Raw genomic sequence first — 23,416 nt, 5'->3', positions numbered from 1 at the left:
GAGTGTAGTGACTCATTCAGGTGGAGATGACGAAGCCTTTTCTCTCGCAGCAAGGAAAATGGCTGCAGGTACCCTCTTTGTGTCTCTTATTATAAAGGGAGGCATCAGCAATACTGTATACATACTTTACAAATAATTAAAAAAAAAAAAAACATATGCAATGTGATATGCAATATAAAAGTCCTCATATTATTTCAACAGGGAGGAAGGAATTACATCTCTGGCATGAGCTGTGACGTGACGTGATTGCAGATTAAATGACACATGATGTGAAAAGAAATCCTCTTCGCCTCCCGCGCTGGAGCTCTGCCGCTTATGTAAGAGCGTTCACAAGCTCAGCATCGAGAAAGGTGTGCTCGGAGCATCGTGCCAATCCAGATATGCAAACAGAGAGCTGGAGGCTGAGCCAAGCGTGTGGAGTGAGCGGAGGGATGGATGAGAGTGGAGGGATGGCTGAGGGGCGGGGCTGCTGCATGACATGAAAATGCTGCAGCATCCGGCCGTCTCTCTCTCCTCTCCTCCTCTTCTCTCCATCTCGTGCATACCGGCTGTTTGCTCTCTTCGCCTCTCAGTCTGCGCGCTGTAGCCCTGCCGTGCGTTTCTCTCAGCCCCTCTGTTGTAGCACCACAAGAGAGGAGGAGCCACCAGCACACACGCACTCACACACACACACACACACTCACGCAGACACAGACACACACTCTGACATCTCGCAGCATCTCTCCTGCACGCTCACTGTAAGCACCAGCCAGCCAGAAGCCAGCCAGGCCCGTTCGGAGCAGGAGGAGCCCAGCGGTATCGTCGCCCAAGATGGATGTACTGATGAAAGGGTTCTCCATGGCCAAGGAGGGGGTTGTGGCCGCTGCAGAGAAGACCAAAGCCGGCATGGAGGAGGCAGCAGCCAAGACCAAGGAAGGGGTGATGTATGTAGGTGCGTAACACATCCGGTCTCTGGATCTGCAGGACAAAAAAAAAAAAAAAAAAAAGAAAAAGAAAAAAGACACATTTTGGGGGAATATGCACAAATCTTTCTGGATGTGCAACTGCCTTGCGTGTTTTTGCATCGCTTTATTTTGGGTGTCCCATGGGTGTCTGGGACTCGTGAGAGGAACAGAGGGAAGAGGTGGAGGAAAAAGAGGGGGAAGATGCTGCTGCAGGACTGGTGCAGGACTGAGGAGGGAGGGGGGAGGGGGGGGCGACAAGGGTGAGGCTCTAGTAGAAAGGTGGAAAAAGTTGTAACTGGGTGGCAGGACAGTCGCTTGGCTTCTGATGGGGGGAGGGAAAGGAATAAAAGGAGAAGAGGGAAAAGGGGGACACTGCAGTGTCTCGTGACGGTGCTGCTTCAGGCTTTCATCACCTCTCCAATATTAGTCACAACCAATGGTTTGTGAGGCGCTTTGCGGAGGGACGTCCCGTGACGGAGCAATTATCTGCATTTTTGATCACAGAGTGGAGCTGACCTAGATTGAACAGAATACATTCATCCTTGTACTTCAACAAGATGCACATTTTTTTTAAAAAAATGTATAAATAATGAAAAAATATCTTCATTAAGTGCATGAGTGACAGGGTGCTGTGATTCAGATGTGGTGCTGCTGTCATTTCCGGCACTTCTGTTTTGGCCTGAGCAGCAACTGCGTCACATCTCAAGGTTACCCCGAGCACCAGTGCTTCTAGGCCACCTGAGAGAGGAGGGGTTGCAAAAAGTAGGAGGGCGGGAGAGGAGCCGTTGCCGTCGGGGGAGGAGGAGGAGGAGGAGTGGAGGCTGTCGTCTGCGGAGCTGTGACTGAGTCACACGGGGCTTCGAAATCTTCATGTTGATGATGATGAGGAGGAGGAGGAAAGATGAAAAGTAGTATGCAAGAGTCAGTGTCTCAAGCTGGAAGAGTAGGGAGGTAGGGAGGGGTGAGGATGACAGGGCAAGGATCACTTGAGCACTGCAGCAATTTGCACCCCCCCCCCCAACCCCCCAACCCCACCCTCCCACTCACTCCATCCTCGTGTTGATCCAAGTGTGAGTTGGTGGCGTTGCAGCAGCAGCAGCAGCAGCAGAAACAGGATTTGCCTGCAAGTGAGCATCACTTTAATGACTAATAATGCTCCTCACCCCGCCCCAGGGAATGATGGAGTGGATGGAGGACGGAGAACGATGGAAGGCAGAGGGGGGAGAAGAGGGGGAAGGGAGTGACATGAGGTGTCATATCACCAAAAAAAAAAAAAAAAAAAAAAGAGCTTCTCGTCTTGTGGATGGACTGGGAGAGGCAGACACTCGATGGAGGGAAGGTGGAAGCTAAATTGAGAGGGGGGGCAGGAGCAGGAACAGGACAGGGGGAAGGGGGGGCACGCTCAGGGAAGCGAGGAGGGTCGATGGCGCCGATAAACCGCTGTATCTGCCTGCAGCAGGGTGCATACGTCAGCATGTGGACGAGGGTACACTGTGTCTAAGGCATGTGTTCACAAACGGGACACATCGGCACGGGAGGTCACCGGCCGCAAAACGTTTCCCTGTAGCAGTCGCTGGTGTACGTTGAATTTGTGTCTGCTTCTGTCTGTGTTCACTTCCTAATGTTCTGGGAATCAGCGACGGCCGATTAAAGATTCAAAGCTTTCCACATTGATGTGAAATATTCACCTCCAGAAGAGCTTTCGCTTTTTAGCAACAGTGAATTCATTTACCCAGTTAACTGTATATATATATATATATTATTAGTAGCAAACCTCATAGAAAGGCCTTTCGTCCGTAAAGGCCTATTCTTATGTAAGCATATAATTTAGCATTTTTATTCTAACACTCTTATGATAAACAGCACTATTTATAGATTTCCCTCTAGATATTTGAGAGCGTTTGTCTCATCGGGACAGCTAAGGCACAAATCCTCCGCTGAGATAAAACGGCTAAATCCATAGTTCTGCACCTTTAATACATTATTTCATAACTGTAAAAAGCGCCCTGTAATCCAGGCAGTCTTCATTTATTCACACGAGCTTCCCATCGAGATTATTGCTCATTATCGGGATTATTCCAACATCTTGATCGGCGGTGTCCTGCGGGTCACCTTCACCTGGCACGCGGCCCAATTCTTCATTCATTTACACATTAAAACTGAGACTGGAATGCTTCCAGTAGTTAAAACACACACTGGTGAATTCGTTCGGGTTGATGGCGATCATATCCGAGGCTTAAATGTGGATTGAGAGAAGGGACTCTTAGGAGGGGAGGACTGAGAGAAAGAAGCTGTGTCATTGCGGTGAGTGTGTGTTGGCCTGTACTGCAGCACCGCTCAGTACTCAGGCACGTGTCTCATGTACCACGGGGAGCGTGCAGAGAGAGAGACAGAGAGAGATGGAGGGAAGCGGGAGGCAGAGAGGATGGGGTGGATGCTGTAAACGGCAGCGTCAGTGTGAAAGCGATAAAGAGAGCGGGGTCTCACCGCTCCTTTCCCTTCGCCTCACTCTCGCTACTATTTCCTTTCATGTTTCAGAGCAGCTCTTTCCCTCCATCCTTCCCTGACTCTGGCGGATTATATAACCACAGTGTAATCTGCTTGGGATCATACAGTAACGAGAGGACGGAGCAGGGAGGGGGAAACGCAGAGAGGTGCTGCTGCTGCTGCTGCTGCTGCTGCTGTGCTCAGGATTGACAAATGACAAAGCCATTTCAAAGCACTTACTGTAAACGGTGAAACAGGAAGAAAATAACCCGTCGTGACAGAAAGCACTGAAAGTAGGTCTCGAAGTGTATTTTTAGAAGCAGCGATGGAAGCTGCTGACCTGACACTCCCGGGAATGTTATGTCAGTGAACAGCAGGGGCGTCAGCAAGTGACAAATATCCAAAGAGCGCACGAGAAAATACGATGCCACTTTTATGCTTTGTTTCTCTACCCTCAACACGACGCTGTTTTGTCAGTGACTGCGGTGAAATCCATTCATATGTTGATTTTTCATCACTATTATTAAAATGCTTCATCGTTAATGCAAAGATGACTGCAAATTGTAAAAAAAAATGTAACGCACCACAGACACAATCTTTCAATTTGTTTTTTCTGCAGGTAGTAAGACAAAGGAGGGAGTTGTGTCATCAGTAAACACAGGTAAGGAAAGCTTTCTTTTCTATTTTTTGTTGAGTTATGGGTAGCTGTGAAGTCAGATACAGAAAGTAATGAAGTAAAAGAATTTACACAATAGACAGCATCGCCTTTTCTGAATCAGAACCACACACAAAACCAGCATCTTAATTCAGTGCTTCTCCTGTAAAACCACCCAAAATACTAAATACTAAAAAGAGTACAAACTTTCCCTGAAACCTCTTACATTTACTCCATTACATGTCAATTGGAAATGTTTTACTTTGTACTCTGCTGCTTTGACCTGACAGTTAATAGTCATTTTACAATTTAAGATTCGTTAGAACCTAAACTTCCTCAACAGATACAACGATAAGTCAGTTAAAGGCACCTGAACGCATCATCTGTTAATTAATTTTCAACATCGGACCCAGCGACCCAAAATTATTTCATGTCTCCGTATCAGTGAGTCACTAAATGAATCTGTTTAATCCCCATCTCGACTAAATACGAGAGAGGAATGCCTGCTCTCAGACTCACGCAGAAACAACAACCTAATGATACATAATATGTCATAGTACAACAGTCCCACCTACTGTAACTAATGCAGGACTTTTACTAATGGAGTATTTCTACATTGTTCTATTAGTATGTGAAGGATCTAAATACTTCCACCAGTTATTTATGATATTCATTATGAGTAATTTGTAATTTTATCCAGATAACGGATAGTAAAAGGTTTTCCCTACTAATGAACAGTTGGTCATTCCCAAATGAATGTAGCAGATCATAAGTCGATGTGGTCAGACATCATGTGCGCTCAGCCCAGACCACTACTAAATGTGGTCTTTGTGAGCTCACACCTGTACTTGTGATCAGATCCCTCAGGGCTCATACTTTAATGTTCAGGTATCACTGGGTGCTCTGTTGCATCTTTGGGCTCAGGTTGCAGGTATGAGTCTGTTGCAGGAGCAGAAACGGGTCAAATGTATGTTCATCTGGTTAGCTCACGGACAAACAAACGAGCAACGTGCGCAGTGCTGTGTTTCGGTTTAACTACTAACTACGTCCTCCGCTCCCGTTGTCTCAGTGGCCAACAGGACCGTGGATCAGGCCAACATCGTCGGAGACGCAGCGGCTGCCGGGGCCAACGAAGTGTCACAGGCGTCCGTGGAGGGAGTCGAGAACGTCGCCGCGTCGACCGGGATGGTCAACCAGGTCAGTTACCGTGGTAACTCTTGTGTTGCATCAACGCCTTTCACAGGCTTCACCGGGTTTCACTCGTTAACACTGATTCCTTCAAGTGGAAGCTGTGATTACAATATTGGAGGTGCACCCCACCCCCAACTGTACAGCAATCTAAAACTGGAAAATGTGACTCAATGAAAAGAGTAGCTATTGGAAATATTTTAATGAACAAAATTTCTGTTCTATTCTATGACTAAATTACAATATATTTACTCAGTGTCCATCATAGTTGTGAATACAACAAGAGGAGGCTGCTCACGTGGAAACAAGATACAATTTAAACTGTGATTTGAGATTTGTTCCTTCGAGTTTGAGATTTACCTGAAGAAACTGAAGTAGTTTTAGTTCTGGCTGAAGCTGATATGGAGCGATCATTAGCGGCTAGTCTGATATCCACCACTAGATGAAGCCATTTCCTGCTCGAAAACACGTGAAGGAGCTGCAGCGTACTGAGGACACTGGATTTGTAATGTGCACTATATGGCACATGGAATTATTGTAAAATGAATACAGAACTTTTAGATTTTTTTAAATAATTTTTTTTTTAAAAATAAATAAATGAGCTTCGGCATCCACTGATGATGGATGATATTTCATTCAGTGTTTGAGCTAAAACAAAATAGTCCCAAAACAGATATAAAGTATTCGAAGGGCAATTATATAAAAACAAGGTAAAATTGGGTAAATCTCCACATTTGAGAAGCTGGTTGCTGAGAATTCTTGCTTTTTTATTTAGTAAAATAATTCATTATAAAATGATGAGATAAGCATTAACAACACACCTGTAAATCATTATTAGTATTTTTTTTATTATAACTATTTTGAACCTTGAGTATTAGAGTCATAAAACTTGAATGATTCTCTCTGCTGGATGTTTGTACATTTAACATTTGTGTCTTTTTTGCATGCCTCTTCTGTGCACCACCGCAGTGCTTCTGTGTTGTGTATTGTCGCCGTGTTGTGCACGTTTTATTTGTCGTTTACATTGTTTGTGTCTGATTTGTGTTTCCCTGATAGGAGGAGCCCGTATACGAGGTGCCTGTTGGACAGAGCAGTGTGGGGTCATAGTTTCATCCTGGGGTGGGCTGGGGTGAAGGAAGGACACAGAGGGGGATTACAGTGCATGCTAATTGTTTTTAGCACGGTCACAACGTGCAATAACTGTGCTGAATTTATTGCAGGGTTGTAGCACTGGACTGCATTGGTGTTATATTAGTTATTAAGACATGAGTGAGCATCGGGAGGAGAAATGAGGAACAGAAGCTGATTAGCAAATGAAAAAGATCATCGGATGAGAGCTAGCATTGCACAATAGATGCCATAAAAATGTTATATTTTATTCTCAGTCTGAATATTGCAGACCACACTTTCCTCTTAGATGCTCACTACCTTATTTGGTTTCAGGAAACATTGATACTAAGAATATCCATTTCTAACCATGTAACTCCTCTGTGTAGGGTTAAGTGACATGTATCATAGAAGCCCTTGGTATAAATAAATTCATGGCATGAACCAAAGCAGCTTCTAGCACTGCTCATGGCTGCGAAATAGAAGCCTGGCAGGCAAAGGTTTTAGCCTCTTTGAGGCTGTAATGAACTAACAACCCCTCAGGAAGGCTTACGCATGATAGTTAGACTTGATCAACCGCACAGCATGTTTGTCTTTATCCGCTTTATTGTATTATCAGATGTAGCTAGATAGCCATCTGTGCTCGAGTCCCTCCACCCCGTCATTGCCTCATTGACTGCACCTTGTTTGCATTGTATTGGTATGCACTTTATTGCCTTTGTGTTTTTTTCTTTCTTCAGGGAGAATACGGAGGAATGGAGCAGGGCGGCGAAGGAGGAGAGGTAATAAACAGGTCAAGTAGATCATTTATGAGGTGAAATTATGGGTGACAGGCTTTGTGCGGCATTTAAATTCATTGTCCTCAGAAGTGATACACAAGTCATTTAATACAATAATGTATTTTTTATTTAAGCTCTGTATTTAGTGAAACTTTGTGAACAATAAACTTATGATTTTTTTAAAGTATATACTACATTACCCATAATGCTACAATACAACTCGACCACTGTCAGTTCAGCGTGTTTTTCTAGAAGTCACCGATTGTAGCCATGATGTCGTTCACCGAAACCTCTTATTCTGTGCAGCTCTCGCCAGTTTCTTCACACATGCCGAACCTAAAATATACTTCATATGTTTTTCTCCCCACCTCCCAAAATCAAAACCATTTTCTGGTGTAAATTAAAAACTTTTGTAATCAAAGACCTGACAAACATTTTCTTGCTATAATTTTTCGTTGTAATGTAAATATGACCAAAGTGAAAACTTCTTTATTTGTTTCAGATTTTTTTTTTTATTATTATCTGGTAAAACTATCTCTGGATCTCCCAGATCTTCAGCTTTTTATTGCTGCCATAGATTTTTTTTCTTTCTTTACTCTGTGTCCTTTCCGTGGTTTTTCATTTCCTGGTGTTCCAATATTCACACAAAAGTACCTTGAGATCTTGGAAAAATACTTACTTAATACTACTACCGACTTCATTTGTTTCTTTTGTCCAAATCAAATATCGACGCAAAACAATTTTTCAGTGTAAGGCTGCTCTTAAAAGCAACTGTAATTTAAGACGCAAACTTGACTATTAGTGTTTGTACCGATTGAAATTCAGTCACGCCAAAATTCAAGTCTTGCACAACCACAAAGAGCAAGAGGATGAGGCTGTGTTTTTCAAATCTAGTCTTCTTTCACCAAATAACCGTATTCCACTACTGATCTACATATCTATCTTTTCCTCCTTTCCTTCCAGGGGTATTAATCATCTTCAGGACCTTCTCGTCCTCTCCAGCAGCCCCTCGTCTTTCCTCTCGCCTCGCTGTACTCCAGACTCCAGATGTTCAACATATTTTTTTGTGACTTTACGGAACCAAAATCAACTAATACAGACTCTTCCGGATGCCGCACCTCAGCGCCCTCTCTCCGTCTCCCCCCTCTCCGCCCCGTCGCTACCCGGCGCCTCCTGCTGTAACATCCCCGCCACCTGCCCCTCGCCCCCTTTTCCTCCCCTCCAGTCTCCTGCAGCCTTGTCGCTTCTCCTCCACCGAACCTGGCGTTCCCCCGCCTCACCCTTCGCGTGTTAGTGTTGTCCTGATATGAACCCCCGATGTTGTTGTCACCCGCCCATCCCAATCTCACATTCACACAAGCAAAAAAAAAAAAAAAAAGGTCACACCGTCATTTGCCACATGCATGAAAACGCACACACAGTACATTCAGTAAATGCACCACACAATGGGCAAACGAGTGGCGGCCGTCGAAAAATGGAGTTCTAGGTGTGTTCAAGCCTCCTCTACATTCCTCATGAGTAACAATAGCATCACTGTGTGACTGACGCAGGGCATGAGAAGGTGCGTGAGCTGCAGTCAGTGTCTCCACGTTAGCTCGTAACCTCGTGTGTGCATGTGTAGCTGCCGTCGTGTGAAGCAAATCTCCAGAGGCTCGTGCGGGGAATCGTTCGCTGAAGACAGATATGATTCTGTGGCGTGTGCCGTAGTTACTCCCACTAGACTGCATGAAACAGATGTGTAGAATGACCTGTCACGTGTTGTTAACCATAGTAGCAGTAGCGGCTGCTCGGTGTTGCTTGGTATGGCTTAGTGTGTGTGTATGTGTGTGTGTGTGTGTGTTTCGCCTCAGCATTTAGAAACAAGGTCCTTACACTGGAAGCAATACAGGGTGCTCGTTTAGCTCGGCTCTCAGCGGCTTGAATTGTGTCAGTGTCGTGCATGAGGATGGAAGAGGCCTTTCCAGTCGGTAGGATCATATTAACCGTGAATTAATTAACAGACAGACGGTCGATTCGATTAATAGTTAAATTCAGTTTCATGGACGCAGGCGAAGCCACTAAACAAAGACTTGCACAGAGAAAGGGAAAGAAAACTCCCTCATCTTGGCGGATGATAATGTGTGCGATAACTTTTAGGTACTTGACATCTTTTCTTCAAAAACACAAACATAAATTTTAAATTCTGATAGAAATCTTCAGCGTAAACATTTATGAATCACAATCACAAAATGTTCAAGGAGGAGTTATGATCACATCTTGTCCTTGTGCAGTTGCATATTAGTCTTTGTGGAACTGGTTTGCATTGCAGAATCACAAGAGATTAAGAATAAGATGTCAACACAGAGATCTTCAAAGGAGAAAGAAATATTTGGAAGACAGACGTGTGTTCAGACAGCATTTAGAAATAAAGGATTGATATTTAAAATTAAAAAACATAAGGGGTTAAAAATGTCCACTCAAGGACTCAATAATAAATTCAAATGCCAACAAGCAGTTGGGGCATTAGTGAATCATCTGTTCAGAAAACCGTTCACTAATTAAAAGAATCACTGAAAGAGAAAATGTGAATTTCAGGAAACGCGATCGCCTTTTGTTCTCGTGCGGCCGCTTTTGTGAAACTGGTTTGCAAGATCATGTTCACGTAGGGCTGATCGACAAACTTTTATTTCACATTCTACCGGAAATCCTAAACTTTCCAAATAATCCAAATGCTGTTTAAAAAGCTGCACAAGAAAAGACAAAAGAAAGAAAGAACGAGCCTCTCAGTTAAGAGTCAGAACAAGACGATGGAGAAAATATGACAAAATAAAATGAACATTAAAATGAAAAACTGGATTTAAGAGTTAAAATGTTCATTCAGTAAACATCTCGGCTGCTTTTTAGTCTTTGTGAAGCTGGTTTGGTCATTAGTCAGTCGCTCATTCAGATGTCAAGGAAAGAATCAGTGTAAAGGATCTAAATGAATGTAGATGAGCTTTGTGTGTAATTCCGTGTCTAGCTTGAATTCTGGGATGTGTAGTTGTTTTTTAATTTTTATTTCACACTAACCACAATGACTCTGGCTGCTCTGAAGCTCCCACCATCATCCGTCTCAGCCAATCAGATGATTCCTCAGTGTCACGCTTCCTCTTCCTTCTTTGTCTGCCCTGCACCAGTGTGTGTGTGCGTGTGCGTGCGTGTGTGTGTGTCTGTGTGCACTGTACGTGCGTGCATACGCGTGTGTATTGACATAGAACAGGTTCAGCCAGCAAAGTGTGTGTGTTTGTGTCTGTGTCTAGAACAGGTTTGTGTGTTTTTACTTTGAGGCCAATGGAAACTGATGACTGCATGTTGCCTTATCGACCAATCTCTCTCACACACACACACACGCACCCACACAGACAACACTTGTACACACGCACAGCACACTCTATACACGCAATTTCACCATGGATACACAAACACAAATCACCATGTTTAAGTTGGCATCAAAGCAAACTCGCTGATTTTATAAACTGTACCAGTGAAATTAAAAAGTTTTGTTGAAATCCAGTGACGGCTTCAAGGAGTTTATTCAAAGAGTGATTGAAAATTAAAGTGTGATCTCACAGTCTCAGTTCACTGATTAATTTACTTTGCATTTTTACCCACATTGACATAGAATTTTTTTAAATCAGGGATCTGTCCAAAGCTCAGAAAAGATGACAATGTTCTCATGTTGCTTTAGGAATGAAAGTGAATAAATGCAAAACTGTTCCCAAGTGCAAGTACACACAGCAACCAATACACAACAGCGTCATTACATCTTTCACAAGATGTTAATGTAATAGTTCCTTCGGATTCAGGTTCACCAACCAGTCAGACATACAAAGGGTTAACAAATAATCTCTATTATTCTTAAGAGTAAACTATAAATGGCTCAGGAAACCAGCTGCAGCCACCACACACACACACACTGCACAGACTGACTCATCACAAAAATACCGGCACCATATAAAATACAAAGAAGGGGAATAACTTGACCAAGGAGTGAAACAGTCCTACCCGTAAAGAAGATAACCACAGGCTGACTCTTCAGTCTGTATGTGGCTAATTAAGAGCATTGAATGCATTAAGTGTTGTTTAAATCGGCCAAAGTCATTCCGTCTTTAAAGCAAATGTTTATTTTCTAATTATAGACTTAGACATACTTTAATGATCCACGAGGGAAAATATTTTGTCACAGTAGCTTTGTTGCACATAAAAGTAAACACTCATAAAAACCACAAGGAAGATAAAATTAAGTAGTAGTTTACCACCGCTTGGCTAAATAATTTAATGAAAGTAATATTTTTTTATTTTTCACCAGTATGTGTTCAGAGAGAAACATTCCACTTCAATGGCCCTTACCCAACTCGTCACCAAAGCCACCGACAATAAAAAGATCACACTGAGATTTGATCCTGTCAATCATGACACATTATTTCATAAGGTTTGTCTTTATGTTTTAAGTGGCACAAAACTGTTATGGTTCAAAAAGTTATTTGTAACCAAGAAAGCAATTTGATCTTGGAATAATAACTCTTCATACTACAGGTCAATTTCTTGTGGTGTGCCTCAAGGATCGATTTTGGGCCCATTCATTATTTCTTATATACATAAATGATCTATAACTGACATCATCAAAAGCATTTTTATCTTGTTTGCAGATGAATGAATCCAGTCTGATTAGGGTGTACAACTGTGGAAATATGGCGAGCAACAGGTCTTGTAACTTGCAGGATCCAACATTTGTCTTCCTCCTTTGAAGAGCAAACAGATGATATAATGAACTGGGACCGTCTTATTTCTCATAGAATCAGTCACAGCGGAGTTTTGTCATGAAATTATTTATATATATTTCCACAGTCAAAGCCATCTGGGCCAGATGTTTCAGAACTTGGGGCATCTAAGTCATCTCTCACTGCATTATCTAATTGGGGAACATTTAAATTAGCAAAAAAAGTTACAGAAATCTGCTTCAGTGGCTGTTGGAGCAAGCATTTATCTCCTTTGGGTTGGTTAGGAGTCTGCCTGATTTGGAGTTTATCCTGTGAATGGCCTGTTAAGCCTCTTTGCCTTTAAGTTGGTTAGCTAGGAGTTTCTCTAGTTTATCTCCAAGTTCAAAATATTTCAGTTTATTTTTTAATAGAAGACTACCAACACGTTTATAAAGAATGGTATTATATTCATATTTCAATTCCAAGATCTTATTGTAGTCAGTGGATGAGAGAGAAGGTCTATAAGACTCTTCCAGGACTGGAAGCATTTTTTTAATGTCCTTAAGGCGGCTGTTAAGTTCTCTTCTCTTGGCTGATTCAAGTGAAATAATGTGGCCCCCTATAACTTGTATAAATTAAATTCATGGCATGCACCACAATAGCTTCTACCACTGCTCATGGTTGCGCAACAGAAGCCTGGCAGGTGACAAGTTTTACACGCTGTAATGAACTTACAACACCTCAGGAAGGCTTACGCATGATAGTTAGACTTGATCAACCACATAGCATGTTTGTCTTTGTTCACATATTTGTCATATCAGAGGTGGAGAAAAGTGAGGCCCTCCACCCCGCCATCACCTGGTTTGCCATTGCATTGGTACGTATTTTATTGTCTTTTGTTTTTTTTTTTTTTTAGTTTCGTTTTGGCTTTTTGCAGGGAGTGTACATCCAGTTCATCCAGTAAATGCACTAGTTCTAGGAGTGTCCATACAGATAAGCCTCTACATTCTTCAAGAGTAACAATAGTATCACTACGTGACTGATGCAGGGCATGAGAAGATGCGTGAGCTGCAGTCAGTGTCTCCACGTTAGCTTGTAACCTTGTGTGTGCAGGTGTAGCTGCCGTCATGTGTCTCAATTCACTGATGAATTTACTTTGTATTTCTTACCCACAGTTACACATAGAAAATGTTTTGACAGGGTCTCTGTCCAAAGCTCAGAAATATAACACACAACATCTCTGATGGCTGCCCATGAGCCTCAGACATTATTATTCTATTGTTGGTTTGGTTTGAGAACTTTGAACAGAAGCTGTTTCCAACAAAAGGTGTCAATATTCTCATGTTACTCTAGGCATGAAGGTTAATAAATGCCAAACTGTTCCCAAGTCTCCATGGGGCCAGTGGACACAGCAACCATATACTACAGCATCATTACTTTGCACCTGGCATTAGGAGTCAAGCCAGTTCACTCAAACCATAGATCTGAACAATACAAACTCTATTAAAGCTAAGACTCCTGCACGACTTATGTAACCAAAACTCACTGAAATAGCAGCCAGTGACAAAGTGTTCCATACAGCCATAACCACAAATTAGGTCTTACCTTTGTGTTTTTATATTTTATCATAAATTGTATTTGAGTATATAACACAATACAACTGTGTATAATTTATGGATATACTATAACATGTACTTCATATCAAACTGTACTTACTGATTCTTAAGTGTTGACAGAATGCAATACACCTGTGCAAACTGGAAGAAACCACACCTTCTGGGCAGTGTAGTTCATATAGACATACATTACAAGATGTTATTTATTTTTTCTTCTTACACATATTCACATAATTATGTGTGTGCCTTGTATATCTAATTTGTAAAATCTGTACACAATCCAGCAAGGGTTCATGATGTGGATCAAACTACTTCTTGACTGTTTTCATTTTCCTCATGTAGATGCAGCAGATTTAATGGTTGGAGACATTTTAGGATCATGAAACAAATAAAATGAACAATTTACTGGTTTCAAAAAAATAAAAAATACATAATGCAACTTAACCACTATCAGTTCAGCATGTTTTTCAAGGATTCAAGGATTTTTATTTGTCATTTGCGTGATAATTATCGCATGATAAACAGACTTGATCAACTGCATAGCGTGTTTGTCTTTATTTGGTGGAGAAAATCGAAAGCTAGCTAATCATTCGTGCTGGAGTCTCTCCACCCTGCCATCACCTCATCCTTTCATCTTAATTTTAAAAATCCACTGCACCTCCTTTGGTATGTACTTTGTTATCTTTGTGGTTTTGTCTTTCTGAAGGTTGAGTACGGAGGAATGGAGCAGGGCAGGAAGGAGGAAAGGTAAATAAACAGGTTAAGAAGAGTAGATCATTTATGATCTGCAACTCATTCAGGTGAAAGTGTGGGTGACACATCAGGCTATGTGTGGCATTAAAATTCATTGTTCTCAGAAGTGATATCTGCTAATTTAGTAGATAATATGTTTATTTAAGATCTGTACATTACATGATTCTGGTATTTGCATTACGAATTATCTGTTCTGCTACATTAATGAAAGACTTTATGTGACAACTGATTACAGAAGAAAATGATTGAACTTTATATCAAGAGTATATTTCTAAATCACAATAGACAGATGATTTAAAGATATGAAAAGATTACGTAAACTAAGAAAGCTTCCAAAAAATTCATCACTTAATAAAATGCAGTGAATGAACAGAAGAGATATCTAAGTCAAATCAATATCTGGTGTGACCAACCTTTGCCTTCAAGACACCATCAATTGTTCTTGGTACTTGCAGTTTTTGAAGGAACTCGGCTGGTAGGTTGTTCCAAACATCATGGAGAACTAACCACAGATCCTCTGTGGATGCAGGCTTCCTAAAATCCTTCTGTGTCTTCAAGCTACTTCATTACTCTTTTTCTGATTTCCTGGTTGTAGACATCTAAGCAACATGAAACAAACACAATGGCACATTTTAGTGTCTCTTTCTGAACATTTTATTGGTTTCTAAAAAAAAAAAAATGAATAAAATAAAAATAGAAAGTAATCATTTCAAAGGGAAGTGGATGGTTAAAACTGAGGGAAATTCAGCCAGGGACAGGGCGATAACAGTGACACCTCGCACCATCTCTGCTCCAGGAGCAGGGGAACATCTACTGAACCCTGACCAGCCTTCACACAACCGTTATTTTAGATGGAATAATGAAATTTGGTGAAAATTAAGTGAAATTGATTTTATTTATTGCTTGGTACCTGAGATAAAGCAAAGATTTCCATTCAATTCAATTTGTGCAATGGTTCCTCTTTAATATGGAGCTTTTAGTCATAAGACCTTCACCAGAGCATTCATGATACAATGAGCAGGCAGGTTAAGAAACAGTCAGTCCCAATCTAGTCACTGACAGAATGCAATACACCTGTGCACACAGTGCACACTGGAAGAAACCACACCTACTGGGTAGTGTAGTTTATATAGACATACAGTACAAGATTATTCATTTTTCCTTCTTACATATATTTATATAATTATGTGTGTGCCTTGTATATCTAGTTTGTAAAATCTTTACACAATCCAGCAAAGGTTCATGATGTGGATCAAACTACTTCTTAACTGTTTTCATTTTCCTCATGTTTAGATGCAGATTTAAGGATCATGAAACTAATACAATGAACATTTTATTAATTTAAAATAATAATAATAATAATAATAATAAATAAAAAATACATAATGCAAATTAACAGCATGTTAATCTGTCTTTTCAGATTAACATAAATACAATCTTTTCAGTGTCAGTGTGGGACTCTTCAGTGTGAAACACATTAAATTTGCCAGAGATGAATTTCTAGTCTGTGTCTAACCAGCACTAGTCTGACCATGGATGTGTGTAGGACAATGATTGTTACTCACAGCAACTCTGGCCTGGAAGTCAGCAGTAGATACGATGGGGATGGGTCCTCCCTGATTACCAACCGTCCTCTCTAAACTTTCCTGTACAGACATTGGATGAGATAACAGTGGAAAAGAATAAATAAGGTCAACCATTTACAACTTGGCACCGATCATTTCTTTTACCATATATGGAGGATAATTATTCAGCCTCTCTATGATTGGCTGTGTGCGAATAACACAAATAGTATAAATTAAAAGGGATGCATGTTGTTATGAGGAATCATTTTGAGGTCAGAGATTCTCCAGGACAGTGATAACTGTGTAACTACAGTTTTCTGAGTTTTTCTTTATTCATCTTGTCACTTTCATCAGTAGACAGCACTTAATCTTTTGTTCTTGTAGCCGTTAGCCAACTAACCTCAAAAATAATTATATTAGAATAAATGAACAGAAATTACAGATGAGTAGTTCCTATGTAATTTTCTTATGAAAACAATATCAACATGCAATATATCATTACAAGTCTGATATAAGTAATATACTATGTAAACAACACTTTTGGCACACATTTATATTATATTATATTATATTATATTATATTATATTATATTATATGTGGTGAAAATGAATGGTTTGTGTGTTTTATTTGCATAGGAGGAAGCAGGGAGCTGATATTTGATCACAAGTGGTCACGCAAGACGCAAGTGAAGACACATTCTATTGTGAACAGGACCAAAGAAACGTAAAAAAAAAAAAAATATTTACCTGTCTTCAAATTTTCATTGACTAAACTTTTTTCTTAAAACTTATTTTACTAGCTTTGATAGTCATGTGTTACATTTAAATAACCTGCACCAGTGATTAAAACTTGACGAAACTAAGGTACTGCAGTATTATGATTATAGTATTAAAACCTTTGAAAAACCCTGAAACACTTTCTTTAGAAAATTGTGAAATATAAAATATACAAAATATATCACTACATCACATTTATGTATCAAATGTATTTTATCATTGATTATAGATGCCTGCTCGTCCTTTTCCTTTCCTCCCCGCAACTAAAATGCAACGAAAACAGAAAACGTTGCCTTATCTCTCTCTTAGTCACTAAGAGAGCATGTGACATCAAAGTATGGAAGGGGGAGAGGAGTCGGCTGAGAAAGCGAACTGAAGACCTCGCGTGCAGCGAGCGTGACCACAAGGAATGTGATGAAGAAGAAAAGGCGTGACCTGTGAAAGCCCAACTGTATAAAAGAAGGAGCACAGGCCTTTACAACTCCTGTTGTTGGTGGACCTTGTGAACACTTTAAAACTCCAGCATTAAAGATCACTTTGTTGCTCTTGACTCTGACTCCTGATAATTTGAACACCAGAGGGAAGACTTTCCTGAGCTGAACTGGACACCAGTTGGAAACTTCTTCAGTCTAAGGACCAGAGATTTATTATGACAATACTGTCAAAAACCCTGGACTGAACTCCTCAGGGCGTCAAGCGGTAAAACTGCAGGGTGTGAAACAAGCAAGAATGGCTTTATAAAAATGACGACCAAAAGTAATTATGAAACTATTGGTACAAAACATACAAGAAAACTGCACTGGAAGTGGAGGAAAGGTATGGCTGAGCTACCACAGACAGGCTGGAACTATGACCCGCCAATTGCAGGACCCAGCTGGACCACGGGCATGTCCACACCACCTCCCCAACCAACACCTCTTGATCCATGGTCTGGGACACTGGAGGACTCGGCAGAGGCCCCCCCAGCCACCGCCAGACCTGATGGATGTCCAGATGCAACCAACTACCGCACCAGATGGAGTTACACAATACAAAGAGGAGGAAATCCAGCAGTTGGAAAAAAAGACAATGCTTAGTCACTGACAGTGTGGGGTGGTGGGAAAAAAAGACACTGCTTAGTGGAAAAAAAGACACTGCTTAGTCACTAAGAGAGCATGTGACATCAAAGTATGGAAGGGGGAGAGGAGTCGGCTGAGAAAGCGAACTGAAGACCTCGCGTGCAGCGAGCGCGACCACAAGGAATGTGATGAAGAAGAAAAGGCGTGACCTGTGAAAGCCCAACAGTATAAAAGAAGGAGCACAGGCCTTTACAACTCCTGTTGTTGGTGGACCTTGTGAACACTTTAAAACTCCGGCATTAAAGATCACTTTGTTGCTCTGGACTCCTGATAATTTGAACACCAGAGGGAAGACTTTCCTGAGCTGAACTGGACACCAGCTGGAAACTTCTTCAGACTAAAGACCAGAGATTTATTACAACAATACTGTCAAAAACCCTGGACTGAACTCCTCAGTGACCATCATCACTGACACAGCCTGAACTACTGAACTGGGTAAGAATACCTCTATTTAATTTTCCTACAAATTCTCTTTAACAAACAGCGTTATCTAAACAGTAGGGAAACTGGAACTCAGCAAGGTTTGAAAAAAACAATGCTGATAATTACTGCCGTTTTAATAAAGATGTGTCTGGTGGGAGTTCTGATCTGAGGTTTGTTTTAGTCCTTCAGGAAGCGATTGTGAGACCACACACCTTCACATGGCGTCACCTGGTTCATCAAAGGAGGAGGATCACACAGAAACAAGGGAGACGCTCGTAAGTAGTGAGAACATTTACCAAAGGGCCATATTGGCACATCCTGTGAGTGAAGAGCTCAAGGATTTTGTAACTTTTTAACTTTAACATCCTTTAAGAATAGTTACACCACACCAGTTACTATAAATGCAGAAGCTACAACTGACTGTTTTCATTGATAATATGTCTCATGCCTGTATTTATCCGTAAATAGTTTCTGTTTCTTCACAAGGTCAGATTTGCATTAGCTACCATGGGTTATTTTTGGTTAAATGTTTAACGGTGCATATTTTTGAACAACTACATTCAGTGATACAAGCATGTCTCATTTTTGTAACATTTAGTTCATCAACCATGAAAACATTTATTAAAATGATTCACAAAGTGCCACTGCAGCTTTGTTTGCTAGTTTGATCCATAGACTGCATGTGTGTGAGCAAGATCACATCACATTTAAATGTGAACAAGTGCTTCAGAAAACTAAAAAACTAACCGCATTTTTGAAAGTAAGATGCCAATTTTTGTTTCTTTTGTTTCCTTGTAGATGCCTAAACATTTTGTGTACAAGGATGCGAAAACACCATACTTGCAAAAAAAACAAAGAACTGAAGAAATGATGAGGAATCCAGACACTCTCTATCGAACCGAGAGACAAGGGAAAGGTGACAAAATACTGTTTTACACAAAAAAGCATGACAAATGGAATGCAGCACTTTCTCGTGACAAAACCAGGATTGAAGTTACAAACACCTACCAAAGTTCCAACCCAAAGTTCACTATAAAAGTGGCTTCTACTGGGGAGTGTGAGATAAATTGTCCAAATGATGATATAGAAACTGTTGTAAGGGAAATTGCAACAATGAAGGAAAAAATCCAAAATGAGCAAGACGTAGAGGAGAAAATGGAGAACTTGAAAGTGAAGGACGACAGTCAGTCTGATGACTCAGAGGAGTAGCTTCCAGATTATCCTTCTCAGTTCCTGCCAGAACCCCACATGTCAGACTCCACCTCCACTTCAATTACTGTTACTTTCATGGGGCTTTAGGTACAATGAAAAATAGAGCAAACATTACTAGATTTAGATCTATAAACTTTAAGGATCAATAAAGAGGGTATATTATCTTTTCTGACATCATGTTTGATGGATAAACTGGGTGATAAAATTATCTGATGTCTTGTTCATGTCTGTTCAGCTGTCATTGGATGAGAGGAGACTATCAGGGTAAACAGGGTAATATCTGGGTGTGGTTTGAGGTTTTTCTTTATCCAAAAAATATAGACTTCAGGTGTTTGTGGTTTGCTGTGATAATGTTATAAGGGTACTGGTATTATATCATTTGATTGAGCCTTAGTTCGTAGGTTTTTGTGGAATCACAGAACCATAGTCTTGTACTCACTGAGCAGGTGGTAGTTTGAGTCTCTCTCATATTTAAAGGTCAGTTTTCCACTCAAAATAAGATACAGTCACACCACCAGCATTCAGGTACATGTCCTGCAAGAAGAAACATAACATCCTCAGACATTGACCTGTTTGTAACGGCCTTCACTGCTCTGTTTGTAGAAATGTCTTGTTAAATGTATTGTGAAAATGATTTGATTAAAATGCTACAAACAGTCCAGATGTTCAACACTGGTTCAAGAGCAAGAATCTGAAATGTGTAAAAAGCAAGCAAACAGAGTAAAAATCTGTCAACATAATGTTATCAAATTGTCATTGTTTGGTGTGAGCTGCTTCTCTCCGGCCGCAGGGATCAAAAATGCTCCCATCGTAGGGTTTTGCTCCCGGGAAGCCCACAATAGTGCCGTGTTGCTGCAGCAAAAAAAAATCTGAATGTTTATTAATATATGGAAGCATCTGTATTCACTGAAAATTAGTGAGTGACGTCTGAGTCAGCAAAAAGAAGAATGGATGAATAAAGAGAAAAGAAGAAAGACAGATGTGCTGGTACCAGTTTGTAGTCCTCCAGCTGTTTGGGGTCTACGCCCTCTGGATTGTAGATGGCTCCATCAATCTCACCGATGCCCACACACTTGGCCCCGAACCTGTGCAGGTACCTCATGGAGTGGAGACCCACATTACCAAAGCCCTGAGAAAAGCCACAGCAAGATCATCACATACATGGAATCACATGCTCTGGTGCCATCGTGTGGCCAGTTTAGGTAATAACATTATCTTCAGAAAACTGATGCCATTTATTCTCTTTGCTCTAAATTGTATTGTGTTGCACTGACACACGTTATTTTGACAACTCCATTTTAGTCAGATGACTACACTAAATAAATCAGTTTAACAGCACCACAAAGCACATCCTCCAAAAGGATCACACAGTTGAATCACCGCCTTTCTGCATAAACTGGATTTAAAACAGTCATCATGCGAGTGGTCCTGCACTCAATGGATCGCAGCCACCTGTCTGTTAAATAGTCTGTGTCCAGGGTGAGAGGGATCAGCCACAATCTTAGCTGCACGCTTCAGAGTCCTGGAAGCGAGCAGCTCGTCGTGAGACTTCGGACTGCAGCCGATCACCTCCTCTGCAGAGCGAATGACACGCTGCAGTCTGTTCTTGTGCTTAGCAGAGGCTGCGGCATAGCAGGTGCTGATGGAGTTGGTGAGGTGTCTTTGGCAGTTTGAATTTCTTCAGCTGCTGCAGGAAGTACATCCTCTGCTCTCGTGATGAGGGCACTGATGTTCAGCTCCCATTTGAGGTCGTGAAAGATGATGGCGCCCAAGAACCGGAAGGACTCCACTGTGTTTACTGCAAACTCACACAGGGTGAGACGCTGGGAGTTCAGTTCTAGGCGGCACATTCTTTTATTAATGTGGTGTTTTATGTTGAAGTGTGTTTGGGTTTATATTAATTTGCAAAAAGTGGTATACTCCTAGTGCCCTGGCAGGGAGTGGTTGGTTGCAGTATGTCCGTCTGTCTGCTTTTTCTTCTTTAACTATGTTTTAGAGAAGATAAACGCCCTGTTCACCCACACTGACTGATGCGGCCTCTTTATTGAAGCCCCTGCATCCTAGTGCGCCCTCTAGGTTACATTAGGCGTTGTCAGTATGTCCCTTTTTGGTAGTTTTAAACAAATACTAAACAGCAGTTGGCGTAGAAGACTGGAGGGATCCTTCAGACTGGTTCATCACCGCAAGGCACAGAAGACACAGTAAAGCTAGTTAATCTCCTGGGCTGTAAGGAGGGGTTCTAGCGGCTCAGAGCACTCCACGGTGAAGATGATTTCTTAAAACAGGCTGCCAGCAACCCTAATGTCTCTGCCTGTGCCCCCAGAATCGACAGAACCGCACATTGTCCAAAGATGTTTCTACTCTTTGGAGCTTCATGGGCCACCAAGCCTAATGACATTCTGGCTACAGATTTTACTGTAGCTGAGGTGCTGGTTAAAAACTGGTTCTATGTTTTCGGAGTCCCCCTCCAAATCTACTCTGACCAAGGACGAGGCTAAAACAATAGACACGTTGTGCCGTATTAACAACATCACAATGACTAGGACGACGCCACACAGACCTAAAGGTAATAGCCAGTGCGAACAATTTACCAGAACCCTCCATGACCTGCTCCGCACCTTGTCACAGGAAAAGAAAGGGAATATTTAGTTACAACACCACAAAACACCAATCCACAGGATACTCGCCACGTGTTAATGTTCAGACAAGAACCACGGCTGCCTATTGACTGCGTGTTATGTGTTACAGGAAAAATACATTAGTTGGAGATACGTCCAGCGGCAAGTTAACAAATTGATTTGTCAGTAATTGATGAGGGGCCCATTTAAGGGCTCAACAAAGTCTGAGTCTAACCCTGAACTCTGAATTGACAAACCTGAGATGGGAAACTCTGAGTTTACTCTGAGTTCCACACTTACCCCAAGACTACAAAAAGCCATCATCAATGGAGCGATCTGATGCTTCACTATGGCAACGATGGATTGAAGGCGGTCATTATGTTTCTCACACATGTCAAACTAAAACTGCTCCTTCATTGACGGGATATTCCACAGATGGACATGCAACTTGCTTTTATGAACAAACAGAGGAACTCAAACTCTGTCAGGGGATGGAGCAAGAGAGAAACTCGAAGTTCACTGAAGAAAACCTGCTGGCGACCTGGTTATGTTCACAGAATCCGTTACCAGAGTTTTCAACAAAACGAGCTGTCTGAAATGGATCCCTGAAATGAAACCCCAACGCAGCAAGGTTTTACAATATATAAAGTATAACAAGAGTGAGCTCTCATATGCTTTTTAAATTGCTTGGCCCCGGCGCAGTGCCATGTTCAGAGCTGGTGGAGCCCTGGGGAGACAGTTCTGTCCAGGTACAGTGGCGTTGTTGATGTGGATTGTAAATGTCCAACAGACAGTGCGGTGCTGTTGTTTTGCCAAGTTACATTTAACATTTAAGTTTAAGCTTTATAGTTAACATTTAGATTTAGCATTTATCTTTAACATTAACATTTAGATTTAGCATTTATCGTTAACATTTACATTTAGATTTAGCACTTAGTAAATCTGATGGAAAAAATTGAGTTTGACAAATTCACACCTCAGTTTTCTGCGTTTGGGGCTAAATGTAGGAAAAATTGCATGTTCATTTTAACATACACAACTTTAAAAATGGTGGCACCGTCATAATGACGCCAGGATAAAAACTAAAATTTTACTGGAAACCAACACGCACAGATCAATATTTACTATGGACATTAGAACACCACACGCGCAATGTCAGTTGTACGAACACTATACGACTGGGCCAAACTGGTAATGGAAGACGAAGACACAAGAGAGGAGGAAAGACACATCTGAATTGCACACATCAGGTGCCAATATGCACTGTGGGCAATAAATAAATGGACACACTACCATATATAAGGGGGACAGAGCAGCCCAAGGCATAGGTGAACCAAGTGCCTGCTTAGGGCCCCACGGCCACTAGGTGGCCTCCAAGAGCAATTAACAAAGAATTTTATTTAATTAATTAATTAATTTATTTATTTTTGCATGTATGAGTGGTGTTTTCTGTATG

General features: G+C 41.3%; 1 protein-coding gene and 2 long non-coding RNA genes across 4 annotated transcripts; all 3 read left to right on the top strand.

Annotated features, from left to right (window-relative positions):
* The first annotated feature begins 498 nt into the window (after positions 1–498).
* sncgb (synuclein, gamma b (breast cancer-specific protein 1)) lies at positions 499–10,691 on the top strand. 2 transcript variants are annotated; one of them, XM_047609912.1, is made up of 6 exons: positions 499–931; positions 4,051–4,092; positions 5,156–5,283; positions 6,331–6,348; positions 7,122–7,163; positions 8,124–10,691. In XM_047609912.1, the coding sequence occupies exons 1-6, from the start codon at positions 811–813 to the stop codon at positions 8,130–8,132; spliced, it is 360 nt and encodes a 119-aa protein (XP_047465868.1). In that variant the 5' UTR covers positions 499–810; the 3' UTR covers positions 8,133–10,691. The 2 variants fall into 2 exon arrangements, with proteins under 2 accessions (XP_047465868.1, XP_047465869.1); XM_047609913.1 differs by lacking the exon at positions 6,331–6,348 and having other exon boundaries at positions 506–931.
* Positions 10,692–15,960: 5,269 nt separating this feature from the next.
* Positions 15,961–16,836, top strand: LOC125022917. Its single transcript, XR_007114504.1, has 3 exons — positions 15,961–16,115; positions 16,449–16,536; positions 16,819–16,836. It is a non-coding gene; the product is annotated as an uncharacterized LOC125022917 (long non-coding RNA).
* A 134-nt stretch (positions 16,837–16,970) lies between these two features.
* On the top strand, positions 16,971–20,000 carry LOC125022162. Its single transcript, XR_007114419.1, has 3 exons — positions 16,971–18,142; positions 18,312–18,405; positions 18,929–20,000. It is a non-coding gene; the product is annotated as an uncharacterized LOC125022162 (long non-coding RNA).
* Positions 20,001–23,416: the final 3,416 nt, after the last annotated feature.

This window comes from Mugil cephalus, chromosome 16 (genome assembly GCF_022458985.1).
Source record: "Mugil cephalus isolate CIBA_MC_2020 chromosome 16, CIBA_Mcephalus_1.1, whole genome shotgun sequence".
NCBI classification, from domain to species: domain Eukaryota; kingdom Metazoa; phylum Chordata; class Actinopteri; order Mugiliformes; family Mugilidae; genus Mugil; species Mugil cephalus.
This window is presented reverse-complemented; position numbering and strand designations above follow the sequence as displayed.

What these genes read in the sequence shown, in the direction of transcription:
- sncgb (XM_047609912.1), top strand. Translation starts at nt 811, where the DNA reads ATGGATGTACTGATGAAAGGGTTCTCCATGGCCAAGGAGGGGGTTGTG. An exon ending in GGAAGGGGTGATGTATGTAG is followed by an intron (nt 932 to 4,050) that starts GTGCGTAACACA and finishes TTTTTTCTGCAG; the next exon opens with GTAGTAAGACAAAGGAGGGA. An exon ending in TGTGTCATCAGTAAACACAG is followed by an intron (nt 4,093 to 5,155) that starts GTAAGGAAAGCT and finishes CCGTTGTCTCAG; the next exon opens with TGGCCAACAGGACCGTGGAT.